Raw genomic sequence first — 18,514 nt, 5'->3', positions numbered from 1 at the left:
AAAATGCTCCTTTAGTGCACTAGATTTCCCACGTGTAGCGGAACAGATACTAAAAAAGTGTGGCAAGGAGGAATTTTTTGATGTTTGTGGGAATTGCATGGAGAATATGGTTCCGTAGAAATGCAGTGATCCATGATGGGAGTTTTACCCACCTGGATGTTATTGTGCGGGAAATGATGAAGTTGGTTGAGAAGTATCAACAGGTCCATATTATCGTGACCCTAACTAGCCATGAAGAGGAGGAAGCACGTAGTATAAAATGGAAAGCACATCCAGTCGGTTGGTATAAAGCAAACTGAGATGCCGCATTTGATAAACATACTGGACGAGTGGGTGCTGGAGTGATGGTGCGAGATTCCTAGGGAAAGGTGATGGCGGCTCACGGTGTCTTGCCCAATTTGGTACATATGAACCAACTGCCGGTGAGGCCTTAGCATCCTATCATGCAGCTAAACTATGTCAAGAACTACCTATGCAAGCCATCTATTTTAAACATACTGGACGAGTGGGTGCTGGTGCGAGATTCCTAGGGAAAGGTGAGGGCGGCTCACGGTGTCTTGCCCAATTTGGTACATTGGAACCAACTGCCGGTGAGGCCTTAGCATCCTATCATGCAGCTAAACTATGTCAAGAACTACCTATGCAAGCCATCTATTTGGAGGGAGATGCACTCCAAGTTGTGAAGGCATGAACTCGAATGAGAAGATTTGAAGTCTGTGGTAGATACGCGGATGATCCTGCAACTGGAAGTGCTGTCATGTGAATCAAGCTGGTAATAACACAACTCATAGACTAGCAAGAGTGGCAATCCAACAAGTCACCGATAATATTTTGAGGGAAAAAATTCCTAAGTGTATCCGTAATATAATTTTGATGAACCAAATTGCTCTATCTTTTGATTGATTAATACAAGTTACAACTTTATTCTAAAAAAATAAAAATAAAAAGAATGCAAGATTCGAACTAGTGACTTCTATTTCATAAGGCATGATCTCTAGTCAATTGAGTTACCCATTGAGAACAATATATCATCTATTGTAAGATAAAAGAAACAACGTTGGTTTTTTTATTTTTTATTTTTTAACCGAAATGTAACTCTTTTATTGTCTTTGCCATTAGAACCTTTGTTATCTTTTTTTTTTTTTTTTTGTCGGTGCTAGATCTTTACAAATTTTATTTTTTGAAGGAGTTAATATTTTTTAAAAGATAAATGTTACGTACACTTATTCTCACATTCTCAAATGCATATTTAGATCCAATAGTAATTCACATCGAGATTAGATGATTCAATAGTAATTCATCCAAACTTTAATTGCACTTTTCTAGTGTCATATAAAAAAGTGTACATTTGAGAGTGCGTAACATTTTTCTTCTTAAAAATAGATTCTTGAAATAATATAAGTAGGCCTGGCAATTCGGGTAATCGGGTAGACCCGATTAAGACCCGCTAAGACCCGCGACCCGATTACCCAAAACACGAACACGACCCGATTAGCTAATCGGGTTAACAGGCTTGACACGAACACGACTCGGAAAATACCCGGGTAACCCGACACGACCCGTTTAACATTACCGGGTAAGATTGGGTAAACACGACCCGACACAAAACATATATTAAATAGGTAATTCGACCCGACCCGACCCGATCTGAAAATATGCAGAAAACTGAAAGAGTGACCGTGAGAGAGGGAGAGGGACAGCCGGAGAGGGAGACCGATCGTCGGTTTGGGTGGGGGGAAGCTGGCGGATGCAAGGGATTTTGAGAGAGGGTCCGAGGGAGATAGAGCCGAGAGGGAGAGAGGAGAGAGAGGCGTCGCCGGTCAGCCGGTGGGGGGCGGGGGGGGAGGGGGGGGTTGGCGGCTCGCGATTGGTGGGGTAGGAGTCGTGAGGCCGTGACCGTGAGGGTGAGGGTGAGGCGTGAGGCTGGCCGCTGGTGAGGGGTGAGCGCATTGAGCGTGAGACAATGAGATCAATGTTTGATTTTAGAATTTAGGGTTTCACTTTTTCACTTATTCAAGTTATTCTAATTTCTTAGTTCTTACCGGGTCGGCGGGTTGCACATATGCAGACTGCAGTAATAGGATGCACTGTCATGCACACAGCACACTTGTGGGTTGGGCAATTGGGCAGTTGGGCTTACGCTTGGGGTGGGTTTTTTTTTTTTTTTTTTTTTTTTTTTCAAGTTAACGGGTCTGGCGGGTCGGGTAACCCGCCAGACCCGTTAATTTAAACGTGTCTGGCGGGTCGACCCGTGGACCCGCCAGACACGAATTTTATCCGGGTCTTAATCGGGTGACCCGATTAAGACCCGAACCCGATAAGTCCAAACCCATTACCTGCTAATTTCGTGTCGGATTCGCGGGTCGTGTCCAAATTGCCGGCCCTAAATATAAGTAAAACAATTAGAGGTTTTGTTTGTTGATGTGTTCCGGGGACATTTTTGTTTATTGGTTTAAAAAATGGGTTAAATACTCCAAACCCCCATAGGGTTTTTCAACTTTTTTTTTTTTTTTTTTTTTTTTTCATGGAGTTTCATTTTTATCACAGGAGGTCCATGTGGTTTTGATAATAGACCAAATTAGTTTTCCCTTAGTTGACTTAACAGAATTCCACGTGAACCAATCACATGTTGACACGTGGCACTTAAATTTTTTTTAAAAAAAAATTAAAAAAAATGCATTTTCTAAAAAAAAAAAAGAGATTGGGGGTGGCTCTTGGCCATTTGGGGGTGGCTGATGGCCATGGCCACCCCCATCTGGCCGGATGGGGGTGGCCGAAACCACCCCCAATGGTGGTTGGGGGTGGTTTCAGCCACCCCTTAGGCTCCATGGGGGTGGCTCGGCCACCCCCGATACCCATTGGGGGTGGTTTTGGCCACCCCCAAGGCTCCATGGGGGTGGCTCAGTGGGTACTGGGGGTGATTTCGGCCACCCCCTTGGGCTCCAAGGGGGTGGGTGGCTCGGCCACCCCCATCCGGCCAGATGGGGGTGCCCAGGCCACCCCCAATCTTTTTTCTTTTTTCTTTTTCTTTTTTTAGAAAATACATTTTTTTTTTTTTAATTTAAAAAAAAATTAAGTAAGTGCCACGTGTCAACATGTGATTGGTTCACGTGGAATTTCGTTAAGTCAACTAGAGGACTAACTTGGTCTATTATCAAAACCACAAGGACCTCTTGTGATAAAAATAAAACCTCAGGGAGAAAGAAATAATGTTGAGAAACCTCAGGGGACTTGGAGTATTTAATCCTTAAAAAAGTTCTAAAAATTATTTTTATATTTTTAGTAGTATTTTGTATTTGGATTTTTGTTTAAATAAAATTTTAACAAACGGAGGGAGAGATTCTGACTTACGAAAAGCAAATTTAAAAACTAAAAGAGCATTTTAACAAATATTTTTTGCTAGAAGGGGCATGCAGCGTCCCTCAAGCTAAGTCAGGAGACTCAGGACCGGACTGAACATCAATTAAAGAAACTTAGAGGTCCTGATATGCAAACATTTTGTCACAGTCCATCTAGGGCTACATTCACACACTACCCAATATATATAAACATCTCCGTCTCCGAAACCCTTTCACTTCCTCAAAACCCTAGCGGCCACAGATCAAACCCAAGCTTCGGTCCAACTAGGGTTTTTCAGAGTCCAAGCTACAACCATGGTAAGCCCCAAATTCCACTCTTTCCAATCCACACTGGCTTCTTTCTCCCTGTTCTGTGACTCTCACCTTCATTGTCTGTGTGTGTTTCGTGTCAGGCTGACGTTGAAACCGATGTGGCGGCGGCAGGAGTGCCGAAGAAGAGAACATTCAAGAAGTTTAGTTTCAGAGGGGTCGATTTGGACGCCCTCCTCGACATGTCCACAGACGAGCTCGTCAAGCTCTTCAGCGCCCGTGCGCGCAGAAGGTAGAGATTGTGGCGTTTGATAAGAATCTGAAAGTATGATACTTGGTTTTTGTGTTGCGGGTGGAAAATGAGTCTGATTTGTTCCTGTTGATTGTGGTGGTATAGGTTTCAGAGGGGGCTGAAGCGGAAGCCCATGGCCCTGATCAAGAAGCTTCGCAAAGCGGTAACTTTTCTTAACCATTTTGTTTTGTATTTCTTATGGATATTATGTTGAATGTGGTGCTTTTTGTTATTGGATATTAAAGTTTTGGACTCTGTATTTTTATGTCTTTCTTGTTCTCTTTTGGTTGTGGATATGTTTTTTGTAATGGGTTTTCTGTGTATTTGCCAAATGTTGCTTGTTGTTTGGCTACTTTTTAAAATTTTTTTTTTTGTATCGTACAGTTTAATAGAATTACTACGTCCGTGGCGTGCTATTTTTGATTGATTTTGTATTCATTCTAAAATTTAGTTACTGCGTGGTATAATTGTATTTATGCTCTTAGTTGATTGATTTGGTGTGGAGTGGTGAGAGACTTGTGCTTTATTACCCTTTTGCTCTCTTAATCAGCTTTGTATGTTGTTGCAGGAAATTGTATGTATAGGATTATTAGGTGTAAAATAACTGCGGTTTGTCTAATTTTTTTTATTGCTTAAGCTAAAGTTTATTTCTTATGGAAGATGAAGGCATGGTTTTTTTTTTCTTCGGAAATCATTGCAGGCATTTGTACTTGTTGAATAGAGGTCAACATTTTGTATGGGTTCTTTGGAGGACTTTTGTATTTGTTATGAGATTGTATAGTGTAACCATGGAATGAGGTTTTCGAGTTTACTTTCATATACTTATCACTAGAGCTGAAGATGATCTCAGAATTGTAACTCTCAGAAAGTGATACTACATTGTTTCCTATTGGAGGTTATTGGTCCTGTCTAGGATATGTATAGGTAAAACAAGTTACTGAGGTTGAATATATGAAGTTACAGCATTAATCTTAGAATAGTAACTCTCAGAAATTGATACTACATTGTTTCCTATTGGAGGTTATTGGTCCTGTCTAAGATATGTATAGGTAAAGCTAGTGTCTGAGGTTGAATATATGAATTTACAGCATTATCGGGGTTGCTTAGGTTGATAATCTATAATTGTTGCTCATGAGATATGCTATCATTCGTATTGGCTTGGTTTTAGGTTTGATGGTCTGCATAAAAATGTTTGTGGGACACAATTGCTGTACAATGTGATTGTAATGTCCATCAAGTTCTTAGAGAAGGAAAAAAAAAGAGCTGGAGGCTTGGTGAGATGGATTCCATCACCGGAAGCCAATCTTAGCTAAAAATGGGTTATTTAATATGGCTCGCTGCTGTTAAAGTTCCAATCACTCAGATTGACTGGTCGTGTAAGTTGGACAAGTTTCAAACGTAAATTGTGATATGTAATGGATTGGTAGAAATGTTGTGGCGAGTGTATTGATCACTTCTACTTCGTTGCATAGTTGCTAATGACCTTTGGTTTTTTCTTTTTAAGATTTCATGATAAGTGGGCGATGCCTCTTTAGGTTGTTGATGTTTATTTTTGTTGGCAAGGGTTATTTAGATGGCATAAAAAATGAAGTCCACCTTGTCTTATGTGGACAGTTTGGAAAGAGGGAAATAATCGCCCGTTCAACAATGTTGAGTTATTTGTCAACATGTTTCCTAGTAATTATTAATTGGGATACAATATAAAATTGTCAACATGTTTGCTAGTAATTATTAATTGGGATACAATATAAAATCTCATATTATCATGGGCAGTAATGACTGGGCTTAGGATCCTCTCAATTTCAGTGTCTTGTTTAGATTTCATGCTAATGGTGTATATGTTGCCACATGGTAAAATTGTTGCCAAGACATTGAAATTTTTTTAAATGACATGGTACTTTGTATACCATTTAGACGCAGCAAAAGACCAAGTAATGTCGTATCAATTGAAATGGAGGAGATCAGGACTGGTCCTTTATTCACTGGTGTAAAATGCTATACTTGATTTTAAATTTTAGAATTTTATGAGAAATGAAACCATTTTCTTTCCTTGTTACTAAATTTTCAAAAAGGATTCTGCTTAGCTTTACATTTTCTGTATCAATTTCGTTTATCTGTAATTCACAGTTCACTTAAATAGCATGTTGGTTTTTTTTGTCCTTTTCTTCTATTGGCAATGGCTTATCTATTTGTTTAGCTCAGACTCAAATTTTAAATTGACTATGGTTGAGAAATGTTTATCTTGCTGAGTGAAATGTGTTGGTGGAATCTCTACACACGATAGAACTAATTTGCTGTCGTTATTTCTTTCTTATGTAATGTTCCTTTTTTATGGGTTGCTAAAATGTTCTTTGCTTGGAATTTGATTTGGTATTATGATAAGTTAGTGCAATTTTGATGGAGCGTGTTGCTGCTTTTTGTGAAATATTGATTCCTTTAACTTCATTGCATACTCAAGTATTGAATTTTTCATGATGTTTTGGATCAGAAAAGGGAAGCCCCAGCTGGTGAGAAGCCAGAACCAGTCCGAACCCACCTTCGGAACATGATCATAGTTCCCGAAATGATTGGAAGCGTTATCGGCGTCTACAATGGCAAGACCTTCAATCAGGTTGAAATCAAGCCTGAAATGATTGGGCATTATCTTGCAGAATTCTCAATCTCCTACAAGCCTGTCAAGCATGGTAGACCTGGTATTGGTGCCACCCACTCGTCAAGGTTCATTCCTCTCAAGTGAAATCGTTACCGGAAAACCTATATGTTTTGTCTTTTTTTTCTGAGAAGCTTTATGTTGATCAAATTTTTGTTTGTTTCTCCGGCTATATTTTAATGTTTCTATGCTGATGAACCCTTTAATTAGATGAAAGAACTTCAGCTTATACTCTTCTGCAAAGCTGGTGCCTTTGGTGTTGTGAGGATTATTTTTTTTAGTTTCTATATTTGACTTTTAAAGCTTTTTTCATGTGCTTGCAATTGTCCATCTATTTCTTTTTGCTTTAAATGGTACGAATATTTCATATAAGTTTTTCAACAGTAATTCATATATATACTAAAACTATGCCGTTTTAGTCAAAAAAATTATTTTTTGAAAGTTGGCTCAGTTACGAAAAAGTTTACATAGTTGAACATCTATATTCCGACTATTTTTTATGTCTTTTTGAGATTCAAGAGAAGAAAATTGTGAAATTCGAGCTGCCTACCGTCGAAAGTTGACCCGATCAGGTTGGAATTGGGTCAATCGGGTGAATTTTGGGTTCCCAGGGATTTCGTACACCCCCAGAAATCTCCTGTCAAGTGACCAATTAGAAGTATGCTTTGTTAAAATTAAACCGAGGTCAAGCTTCTGTTATGGACCACTAAATTGTGTTCGGTTAATGGAATTTACAGGATGTAACCAAGATATGTTTTTTTAATTCGAGGTTAATCAAGTTTTTTAATTCAATAAAACCAACATACATTGATCTTATCTTTCTTATGTGGCGATTGACGTGATTAATGAAAGTCTACCTAACGTGAAAACAACACCGATTAATCATTCATAGTAATCGTTGGTTGATGGCAATATCCTCTCTCTAGTCTCCAGCCACGTATACCTCTGTGGGCTTGTGGAACCATCATCCTCTCAAATCTTCCATTATTATCAGAACTATTTGGCTGTCACTTCATCCGGTATTCGCAGGAAGCATCATCTGAATAGCATTGCTCGTTTGACAAATTTGTTTAGAAGGCGTTTTTTCTTTTTGGTTGAAAAAAACGTTCTGATTTGACATTGGATTTGTTTATTTATGCTTTTGTTTTGTTTTGTTTGCTAAAAAACAAAAAACCCTCCCCAAAAAAAGCATCCAAGAGGCGCAGTTACCGCGATCAGATGTGTTTTAGCCTTTTAGGTGATGGAATGGGCTTTTATGGGTCCAATTGACAAGTTCCTCTCATTAGTAAACCCAGCTAAATTATTTTATTCTCACTGAGGCTCATCTTATAATAAGTAATAACCCACATATTATAATATTAGTAATGCAACAGTAATTTCCTCGTGCTCAATTAGAGAGAGAGAGAGTGATGGGTAAATTCAAATTCCTAGTCAATTCAAATTCATAAAAATCAAGATGCATGGTTAAGTTCTCGAACCAATTGACCGTAATACCTTTAAAACACGTGCTAATATTTGCTTACCAAGTTATATTAAAATATAAAATAAATACATGCGACGTAGGGTTAAAAGTGTTTGCTTTCAGGAAGCAAAGCGCTAGAAGGTCTTGGGCGCCCCCATTTTGTCTAACTTTTCCAACCTTCCTCGAAATGGCGAAGCAATTTCCTCTCAGCTTCATAAAGTGATTTTTGTATCGCCTTTTCCACTTCAGCAACCTCAATCTTTCAAAACATAGAAAGAGACAATTAGTTTCAATATAATATTATTAGATAAACCCCATGTGCATATTCCTACTCTCAATTTAATTTTGTTTTTTTCTCTAAATCATTTAAATTGGGTTGAAAGAAATTCGTTCAATTACTGATTAATAAATATCAACTTAATAGATTGGGATGAAAGGAAGAGAAAGATACCTGGGTTTCAATCTGCAATTCAGCAGAGAACTCTTGAGCAGAGAAATTTGATCGGATGGTTGTGGTTTTGAGTCCCAAGGCCTTCAAGCACTTAAGAACTTCCACCATAGAATCAATCCCAGATGCAGGATTAGCCACCCTTACTCTAATCTTTGCTCCCCCTTCCGTCGCCGCAGCCAAATTTGCTTCAACCTCTAATTTTCGCCTCTGCAACTCTTCCCTACGCCTTTGCATCTCTTCAATTTTCTTCGCCGCCGTTTGAATTATCGAATTCTTATCATTCTGCACGCACAAGCTCGTAAGAACTATACTAAGAATCATAACAAAAACAACAGCAAAAAAACAGAGACGCCCCATGTTTTTTACAGAACCCACGCACCTTGGTGCCAAAAGGCAGCATGGAATGCAAGGCCATGTAACTCTGCTTCTGCCTCTCCCTCCTCAGCCTCTCGTTCATCATGTGCCGAAAACACCGCTCTTTCTCGGGCTCCTCTGTTGTTTCAATTCTCGGATGCCAGCTCCTCCTCAAGAAATCAATCATTCTCTTGTTCACGTTCACACCACCGGAACTCCCCGACCCGAATTCGATTCTGGGTTTTTCTGCGTACGCCGCAAAAGCGCTTTCGCTCACCGGGGGAGCCACATAAACGTCGTGCCAGAAGAAATCGCCCTGCAAATCATGTGGGAAAAACATATCCATCATTCTTCTCTTTGATCTCTTCGGCTCCTGTTTCTCCCGGGAATTTCAAATTTCGGTTCTTGCAGGCAGTTGAACTTAACGGTCCTCTTGAACTGGGACTTGTATATATGGGGGTCTCGTTGAATCACATTTAACACGTGGTCAACCTTTCCGAGTACAAGGTTTTAGTTTCTAGTCTCTCTCTCAGGCTTGACCTTCCTATGAAAGAACTGTCTGTCAACTTGGACTCCGTTGTAAAATACAAAAGGAAACAATAAATTTTGTCCGTTAGATTTGACGTCGACGCCTCCAGTTGCACACTTGCACGCTCTCAACGTATGGATCATCATCCACTTGGCGGGCCCTACTCCTACATAAGTTTTTCTTTTTTTGTTTTTTCCTTTGAAAATAACAATGACTTACAAGAGAGGGTGACCCTCCCTCTCACGCAGATTCATCATTGGAAATTGACCTTTTCTATTTCGGTGGACAAAAATTCGTTCAATTCAGTTTATAATAAGATTGTGTTGTGTTTTTGAGTATTTGAATTGGAAAAAAAAAAAATTGAAATAATAGCATAATCCGTTAAATCTTAGAAGGGATTATCAATCATTATTTATAATGGTAGTTCCTATTTTAATTGAATCAATATGTTTTCCTCCTGAGCATGATGATGCTTAACCCATCAGGGGTGAAAGTTTCTAGGTTATCTGGTAACTGGTTCTAGCAGGTGAGATTAGTTATCTATAGGAATTTGATTATCAGTGATAATTGTTGTACAATATGTGTTTGTAAAGTTCTCATGCGTTTGTACAGTATGAGTTTGATTAATGGGGTTAGGGGTGGGCACGGGTCGGGGCGGGGCGGGTATCGGCCTTTTCCCCAACCCGCCCCGCACCCTGCGGGTTTCAAAATTTCAACCCGCCACCCGAGCACAGACAGCAACACCCGTGCGGGTTCGGGTATTGCGGGACGGGGCGGATCGGGGCGGGTATTGCGGGTTGTGCGGGTTCTTCTCCAGATCCTCTTTCTTCTCCTCCATTTTCGTCCGATCCTCTCAGAACGCCAAGAAACAAACATTACGTACATCAAACGATTCAAACCTATAAACACAAAACCCCGAGAAACAAACAAACATACACAACCTTGCAGAAAATCAAAGAACGAAAAAGAAAACCAAAGATCGTGGATCTACAAGATCGTGGAGAGAGAGAGAGAAAAAAAGCTAGATCTACAAGATCGTGGTTTGTGGAGGTGGGAGCGGCGCAGCAACGGTGATCTAAGGAGGTGAAGCGGCAACATAGGCTAGAGAGAGAAGCTTGAGAGGCGGAGAGAGAGCAAGGAAGACAAGACAGAGCAAGGGAGACGAGAGACTGAGAGGGAGAGAAAAGGGGGAGGCGGCAGAAGAAAAAGGGAGACGCTTAATGGAGTAGGGTTAGGGTTTTTTTCTTTTTATACTTATGCAGCGGGTCGGGGCGGGTACCCGCATGAAAAAACATTTAAAACCCGCAACCCGACCCGCCCCGCATGGGTTGAAAGAATTATACCCGAACCCGCAAAAAAACACATGAAACCCGGGCGGGGCGGGGTGGTTCGGGGCGGGGCGGGGCGGGTTTGCGGGTTGGGCGGGTTTTTGCCCACCCCTAAATGGGGTGAAAGTTTCTAGGTTATCTGGTAACTGGTTCTAGCAGGTGAGATTAGTTACTTATAGGAATTTGATTATCAGTGAGAATTGTTGTACAGTATGTGTTTGTAAAGTTCTCATGCGTTTGTACAGTATGAGTTTGATTAATGTCATGGGAACCCAAATAAAGCCATGCAAGATTGACCCACTTCAACCGTGACTCAAGGAGTCCATTCCTTCAACAAAAGAGTGAGCGGTTGATATTATAGGAGCAATTGGGAACCCAAATAAAGCCATGCAAGATTGACCCACTTCAACCGTGACTCAAGGAGTCCATTCCTTCAACAAAAGAGTGAGCGGTTGATATTATAGGAGCAATTGGGAACCCAAATAAAGCCATGCAAGATTGACCCACTTCTACCGTTACTCAAGGAGTCAATTCCTTCAACAAAAGAGTGAGCGGTTGATATTATAGGAGCAAGTCAAACCTTTCACTCTATTTTTAACTTATTTAGATTACATAGACCACGCCAATTTTATTTTAATTAAAATAATTATATTTTCACACCATAATTGTTTCTTTATTTATTTATTTTTTTCAATACCACCCTCTCCCATATAATGAAAACCACATAATAGGCTTGTTAAATAAACACAAATTTTTTACATTTTGGATTCCGAGTACATCGTTGTCTGCAAACTAGCAAGCCATCTCAATAATGAGCTCTAAGTCATCCCACAAGTGAAGTCAAATTCATTGCCGTATGAGAAATCTGTAGCTAAATAAATCTAACGATGAGAAGAGAGCAAGAGACCAACTTACATGCTGCAAAGGTGACAAAAATCTATCTACACATGGTCTTGCCCAAAAGATTTGTACAGAGTAATCGGCTATATCAAAGATCTTATTGCCATAATACCTTTGACAATCTCCCCGTCTTCTGCCTTGCCGACTGATATTCTTATCCTGTTCATTGGCTCAATCTAGGTAAGCTATTGTCTTCTTCTACATTGGAAGCTTCAATGCCCAATGAATTGGCAACTGCATATTCATGTGGCTCAGGAACCTCAGATTTTGTTTCGGGCTCTAGATTTTGGAAATCACCGCCATCTTCGCCCTCATTTTCACTGTAATACGTCTCTAGATAAGGCTCATCTACTTCCTCCTGTAGAAGGGGAAAGATGGGATAATATAAGATGTTATACTGGCTCTTATATAACAGAAATTAATGAAATACGAAAATTAACATATACCGCGGTGTCTTCATCGTCAGTAGGATAAGCAGAATCTAATCTGTCATAAAATGCTTCATCTCCTTGGTCTTCCACAACCTCCATTTGTTCCTGTCAATGCAAAATATGAACCAAATCAGACTCTGGGCGCAAAAATGATGGCTACATATTTCTCTGCCAACTTAGAAGCTTGGCTTGCGCTAGCAAGAACTAGAATATGTAGGGGCTTACAATTTCAGATCTTAGTGTCTCCACTTTGCTTTGCAGAGCTGAAATATGCTTTAGGAGAGCCTGTTTCACAAAATAACGAGAAAGTTCAGCCATTGATATCTGTATATATGTCAAGTAAAAAACATAAAAGACCTTTTGATACATAAAGGGAGTTCGTTATGATGGCAGAGAATATCCTGTATTTACAATCCCAAACTCCCCTCTTTTACGTATTATAATTTCAATATGATGGATGCACATCCATACATATGTAGGCATACAAATATCTATACTGTCTATGATAACGTTCGCCAGCAGGATCAGTTGGCTACCATGCCAGCAATGCCAACAGGCCCAGTTCTTACACAATAATTCAGCCTAAGGAGCCCCAAGATCAAGACTAAAGGGGGGCTGACATGCCCCTTTTCCGGCACAGAACAGAACCCCACCCAGTACTGCTCAGGGCTAGTCACTGGTGAAGATAGATTCTAACAAGATCTCAAATGCATATGAGACGTACTATTTAGCTCTATATCTGAAAAGGCAGGAAATCTGGATAAATAATATGAAAATTCATAGTCGTACCTCCTGCCTTTGTAGCTCAATTGAACGTGCCAAAGCCTTCCTCTTTGTCAAGAGATTCTTTGGCCTCAAAGTTGCTGGCCGTTTATATTCCTTTCCCCGAAATACAATAATAGCATATCCTTTGGAAACTTTGTCTACTGAAACCAACAAACCTCCACTCTCTGCTTCCAGTGCTAATGCAATTCTTTTTACCTGGTCAAAAGATTTGGCCTTCACCATGATCTTAACTAATTCACGGTACTTCCAATGCAAGTGCATGTTCTCCACTGTGCCATCAAATACTTCACGTCTACCTGTGAGAAGAAATCACTTTCCTTAAATATTGCTCTATCAATGCGTACTCTACATGAAAAATCTTTAATAAATTAGGTATATAGAGTGTTACCAAGAAGTAAGAAAGCTTTCATCCGCAAACCTAGTTTGCGAAACATAAACCTCTCCTCATCAGTTATGCTATCTGGGTCAGCTTGCCGCTCTGCTGGTTTTAAAGACAACTCTACTTTATATAGGGCTTGTTCAGCTTTCATTAACTTCCTTTCAGCCTGACAGACAATCCTAAGAGTTTTAATGAAGGAGATTGTGGAAAGAGATCATGTGACCGTTAAAAATAAAAGAAAATGTTGCAAAGCTTGGGCATCAATAACACATTTCATAAATGATAAGGGAATTGCATATTAAAGAAAGAACTCGAGTCCTTCTCCCTAAAGAAAAAAGGAAAGAAAGAAATAACTCAAGTGACTTTTTTTGCGATATGTAAATTCATAGCAACTTACGAACTGAAAAACACAGCATTTTTATAACAAGATATTTCTGATATTAAAGCCATTGAGTCTGAGTTTTAAGGAACTCACAAAAGCAAGCCTCTTTTCAAGCTTCCTGACAAGGTTGGCTCGCCTATTCATTTCTGCTTCCCTCATCATTTTTCCCTTATGACGATCATCCAGTGTCTTACCCCACCTAGCATCTGCATCCAAAGTTTCCCCAAGTGTACCAGCAGTTCCAGATTGCCCAGTTATATCAACTCTTGGTATGATCAAGGCCGAAGCTCTCAACCGTGCTTGCTCCTCTTCATCTTGCAGTGACTTTGCCAATCTCTCCCTTTCTAGTAAAGCTTCAGTGACATCTGGTGACAAAAAATTCTTTCCTCTATAGAAGACTAAGAAGTCCTTGTTTCTTGAGAGCAGCATGCCCCCTGTCAATTTCTGCAACCAATGATCAAGATATAATTACCAGTAGTTCAATGCATATAATCTGATAAATTTACCAGTACCTCTCTACAAGATCAAGCCATGAGTGCTTTTGACATTAGATGGAAATAGTTAGTTAATGTTCTCAATCTGACTGGTTTCATATCTCATATTAGTATATGAAATATGAGTCCAGAACGCTTAGACACAGCACATGCAATTTCTGGAGTTTGTAAATAAAGATGAGAGAAAAATAACATAAGTGAGCAAAGAGGTGCATATTAACAAAGAATTACTCCCTGAAGTAAGAAACGTTGACCAGGTATGTTTTATTACCTTGATCTCTTCAGCCATCCTCTCACTAGTAGTCAGCTGCACGCCACGTTTAAGTGCAATCTTTGCGATTGAACTTCTTTCCCACAATTTAGCCATGGCCACAGCTAGACCTTGGAGCTGCCTGTTTCTACCTGGAGACAGAATATTTTGTACACAATCACAAGAACATTTCAAGTTCATGCAAAAAAAGCATGAAAAGAGGCAAACCTAATGCAAAATGTGGGGGAAGAACCCTGGCAAGCCTTCGTAAATCTGTTGCCTCCTTTACTCCAAGCTTTGATCTCACTCCATAAGGAAGTATTCTGAATGGAGGTTGGTAACCAGGAACAACTGCTGTGAGCATATCTGCATCTACTGGCAATGGATCACATCCGGGCCAATCAGTGTACCTAGGACCCAGACCATCTAAAAGTTTGTCTACTTCATCTTCATACTTCACTTCTGGCAATGATTCTGTGTCTTTCTTCTCCTCAGCAGAAGATGTTGTTTTTGATTGGGGTGCACGCACATTATTGTCAGAACCATATTCAGCAGGATTTTTTATAGTTCTTTCAGTAGGTGGTGGTAAGGAATTAGAAGAATTTTCATTTTTCTTATATATTCGTTTGTTCAATTGCACCTTAGGAACCTCATAACTTACCCCTCTATACAGAGAAATAGAAGTACCAGACCTCCAAATCACCAGCCCACCAGTCTTTCTCTGAAGGCAAAAAAGAATGTAGTTCCAATAAATGAAGGAAAAAAAATACTTAATGAAATCTACAAATGACAAAAAATCTTGCAAAAAAAATAATGCTCAGGTTGTGAAGAGGACCGTTAGATGGCCTTCACCTAAGAATCCTAACCGTTCAGTCACAGTGGAAAGATTGCATTATCCATTGAACCATGACAGCAGGAAACCCAATCACCATTTAAGACTCCCTCTGAAGATTCAAGACCAGTATTTAGAACTCTTTGAATCACTCTACTATGTCTTGATTATATTTTGAAAATATTTTGTATGACATAATCACATCAAATAATTGTAAGCCACAAAGTAGCTGAGTGAACTAATCGTACAAAAAGGGAAGATCTAAATATTTGAATTACAGAGTGTATGAATACGGTTCTTAAATTAATATGTGACTACTCTAACACAATTAGATCTTCTAAAAAATCAGGTACCCTTCGATCAATATTTATGATGGACTTCGAAGCAGGCTGTGGTGTAAAACTGACGTAGAGGAAGACTAAGGTAACTAATCAAAGAGCAGCGTCTTTGATTCTGCAAGGAGAAGCGTCTTCGTCTTCTACCCAAAAGATAAAACAAGCCCGCAGGCTAAGAAAAAAAATAAAACTCCGCAGAGTATTTGAGAGAGAATTCTCTGATTTGATTATAATTCAATTGATTGAGTTTTACATAATAGGCAAGCCTATTTATAGAAGAGAAATCCTTGGAGAAAAAGTAAACCTACTTCTAGTAGAGAAAGTAAATCTAATCTTAGTAGGAAAGTAAACATAATCCTAGTAGGGAAAGTAAACATAATTCTAATTAGGAAAAGTAAATATACTCCTAGTAGGGAAAGGATTAAAAGTAAACTATTTATTCTTGGGGGTGGGGACACACATGTCCTACATCAAAAACCCTCTCAAAAAAATCTCATTTGAAATCGTCATGCCCTATCTTATATGGCCGTCAGTCACTGGACGGCTACTTTGGGTTGAAAAAAAAAAAATCCTTAAAGTGTCTCTTTTAACCAAAACAGACCTTCATGTCTGGTATATCATCTTCTCAACCACTGTACAGTCCACTAGCATACAATATATGCACTTTTATTTTTTGTATTTAAGATGCTTCAGGTCTGGCCAGAATGGTTCGTGAGGCATATAGTTTTTGCCAGACTATGAAGAACAAGGCAGGGAAGGTGATGCAGAGTAGGATCGTGGTGAACAAGAAAAACAGCAAGTAGAAGGGATAAATATTTCTAAGATTGTGAGACTATCACAAGAATCAAAGAAATCTTCTTAAAAACTATAGATTCTATCTATGGTTTAAGGAAAAACACAAAGAAACTCAACTCTGAGTAATTCTTATTAAACAAACTCAATAATAATCATAAACTGAATTATTAAAGGCTATAAGCATATATTTATAGCCCAAGACTTCTAGCCCTAAAATAACAATGAAATAAAGTTAATTTAGAAGTCTACGAACGACTAACAAAGAAACCTAATAAAAGACTAAAAGATAAGATAAGATAAGCCTTGAATTCCAATCTACATCAGAAGGCCTTGAAATCTGCTCCTCTTTCCTATTCGGCAGCCCATATGCAAGACTAGGAGCCAAAACATATCAAAGGGTGACAATGCCTCTCTCTAGTAGGAACTGTTTAAAAACATTTTGTTGCACTAGTTTAAAAGAATCCAAAGGGATTTGCATATTGAACTTGATTGGAGATCTAAGTTCTTTGCTCTATCCTTCTTAAGAATTGAAGTGTAGCTCCTATTCCATCCTCTTAACTTACTGATATTTCTTGTTCTCCTTTCCTTTTCCCCAAAAAATTTATAAAAATAACAACATTTTAAGAAAATCAAAAAGAGAAAACAAAATTGCTAGAACATAAACATATAAGAAAAAAGTAAAAGCAAACCTCCAATATCTCATGCATCCTTTTCATATTAAGAGCAGCTGCACCTTCGATTTTCAGCCTCAAAATCTCCTCCGTCTTCCACCTCTCGTGAATCATGTCAACGACTGCTTGAGTAACGCCGGCACCCCCAATTTTTGTCTTGTGCTTCTTCTGGAATGTCAAATTCCTCAGCCTCCTCAACTCTGAATCCGGTAGAGTCAATTCAGCCATTGAAGTCCTACTCTTTCTCCTCACTGAACCCCCATCATCCGCCTTCTCTTCCTTCGGCTTCTCCCATGGGAACCTCACCTCTCCACCTCCAAACGCATTTTCTACCCCCAATGGTGATTCCGCCGAAAACCCACCTCGCGAATTAGGCAACAGTCCTTCCTCAACATAAAATATGTCCTCCACAGACCCTTTTTCAATAGCTATCTCCTGCCTTTTCTCTTTACCCTCATCACCACCGTCAATGTACCCAAATTTCTTCAACTTCTTCACAATCTTCTCCATTGTACTACTACCAGTATTACCATCATTATTCGCAGAGCCCGAGTTCAACATACTACGGTAATTCAACACGGCTTGAGGTGGTTTCGGGTGGTTTTGTTGGTGGGTTTCGTTCCATTTATCTACCCAACTATTACTACTACTACTTTTACGATTGCTGGTACTACTGCACACATTCTTGTGCGAACTATACCGAGAAATGGGTTGGTTCGTGCTCAAAAAATTTGATTTCCTAAGTGGGTCTTGCTCAGGGATTGAAGCAGACGTGACAGAAGCTTGGTTTGCATAGAAATTGTACTTTTTGGAAGTAATGGAGGAATACCTGAAGAACAGGATGGGCGTGGCATGGAACTTGGAGAAGGAGGTTTGAAATGAATCAAAAAACGTTGTCGTTGGGTGAAATTGACGAGTTGGTACAAGAGCCATAGCAGTACCTCCTCAGAACTATATCATCAATTAACCGATCGACCTGTGAGCCTTCTGAGATTTTTTGTGAGATTTTGGAGGTTCAATCTCTGTCTGCTTCTTGATTGTAATCTATGGCGGGGGAGTAATATCTAAAGTCCGTTTGGATGCGTGGCTATCCACCCTCCATGCGTGCTAGGATATCCTCACACCGGCATAGGAATATCTTTGTCTTTTACTTTTTATTTATTTTATTTATTTTTTATTTTTAAGTTTGTTCTCAGTTACTCATCAAATGGCACTCAGTTTATATCATAATCTATATCCAGTGTCAAATACGAGATTTGGTATATATGGCAAGAACAAGTTTTAATTAGTGGGTTCTTTCCCTTTTTCCTTTTATTTTTTATTTTTTATTTTTTATTTTTTATTTTTATAATTTGCCTCAGTAGGGTTTGAAGCAAGAGATACCATGCCACCCTTTCTACTTTATTTTGGTAATGGAATTATTATCTTAAGGCTTAACTTGTCAACTATCAATGGGTCTCTTCAACTTCAAGTCATAAAACTAGTCATGTTGTGTCCACAGCCCACCTTCAATTTTAATTGACATAATTGTATATGTTTTGCTTCGGCTCATGAATGAGGTTATGGCTGAAATGCTCATTAGCCT

At 39.3% G+C, this 18,514-nt stretch overlaps 3 protein-coding genes across 3 annotated transcripts; 1 reads left to right on the top strand and 2 right to left on the bottom strand.

The window, feature by feature from the left end:
* Positions 1-3,545: 3,545 nt before the first annotated feature.
* Positions 3,546-6,810, top strand: LOC132177105 (Ribosomal protein S19 family protein). Its single transcript, XM_059589324.2, has 4 exons — positions 3,546-3,656; positions 3,752-3,900; positions 4,006-4,063; positions 6,389-6,810. Exons 1-4 carry the CDS (start codon positions 3,654-3,656, stop codon positions 6,635-6,637), a joined length of 459 nt encoding a protein of 152 aa, XP_059445307.1. The 5' UTR covers positions 3,546-3,653; the 3' UTR covers positions 6,638-6,810.
* Positions 6,811-8,062: 1,252 nt separating this feature from the next.
* Positions 8,063-9,246, bottom strand: BHLH92 (basic helix-loop-helix (bHLH) DNA-binding superfamily protein). The gene is made up of 3 exons (XM_059592405.2): positions 8,843-9,246; positions 8,464-8,745; positions 8,063-8,271 (listed from the first exon to the last, which is right to left on the bottom strand). Exons 1-3 carry the CDS (start codon positions 9,164-9,166, stop codon positions 8,176-8,178), a joined length of 702 nt encoding a protein of 233 aa, XP_059448388.2. The 5' UTR covers positions 9,167-9,246; the 3' UTR covers positions 8,063-8,175.
* A 2,139-nt stretch (positions 9,247-11,385) lies between these two features.
* CFM3A (CRM family member 3A) lies at positions 11,386-17,948 on the bottom strand. The gene is made up of 9 exons (XM_059589323.2): positions 16,948-17,948; positions 14,525-15,017; positions 14,318-14,448; positions 13,646-13,996; positions 13,180-13,336; positions 12,795-13,087; positions 12,231-12,290; positions 12,021-12,110; positions 11,386-11,932 (listed from the first exon to the last, which is right to left on the bottom strand). Exons 1-9 carry the CDS (start codon positions 17,860-17,862, stop codon positions 11,738-11,740), a joined length of 2,685 nt encoding a protein of 894 aa, XP_059445306.2. The 5' UTR covers positions 17,863-17,948; the 3' UTR covers positions 11,386-11,737.
* Positions 17,949-18,514: the final 566 nt, after the last annotated feature.

Source organism: Corylus avellana, chromosome 4 (genome assembly GCF_965113065.1).
Source record: "Corylus avellana chromosome 4, dhCorAvel1.hap1.2, whole genome shotgun sequence".
Taxonomy (NCBI): domain Eukaryota; kingdom Viridiplantae; phylum Streptophyta; class Magnoliopsida; order Fagales; family Betulaceae; genus Corylus; species Corylus avellana.
This window is presented reverse-complemented; position numbering and strand designations above follow the sequence as displayed.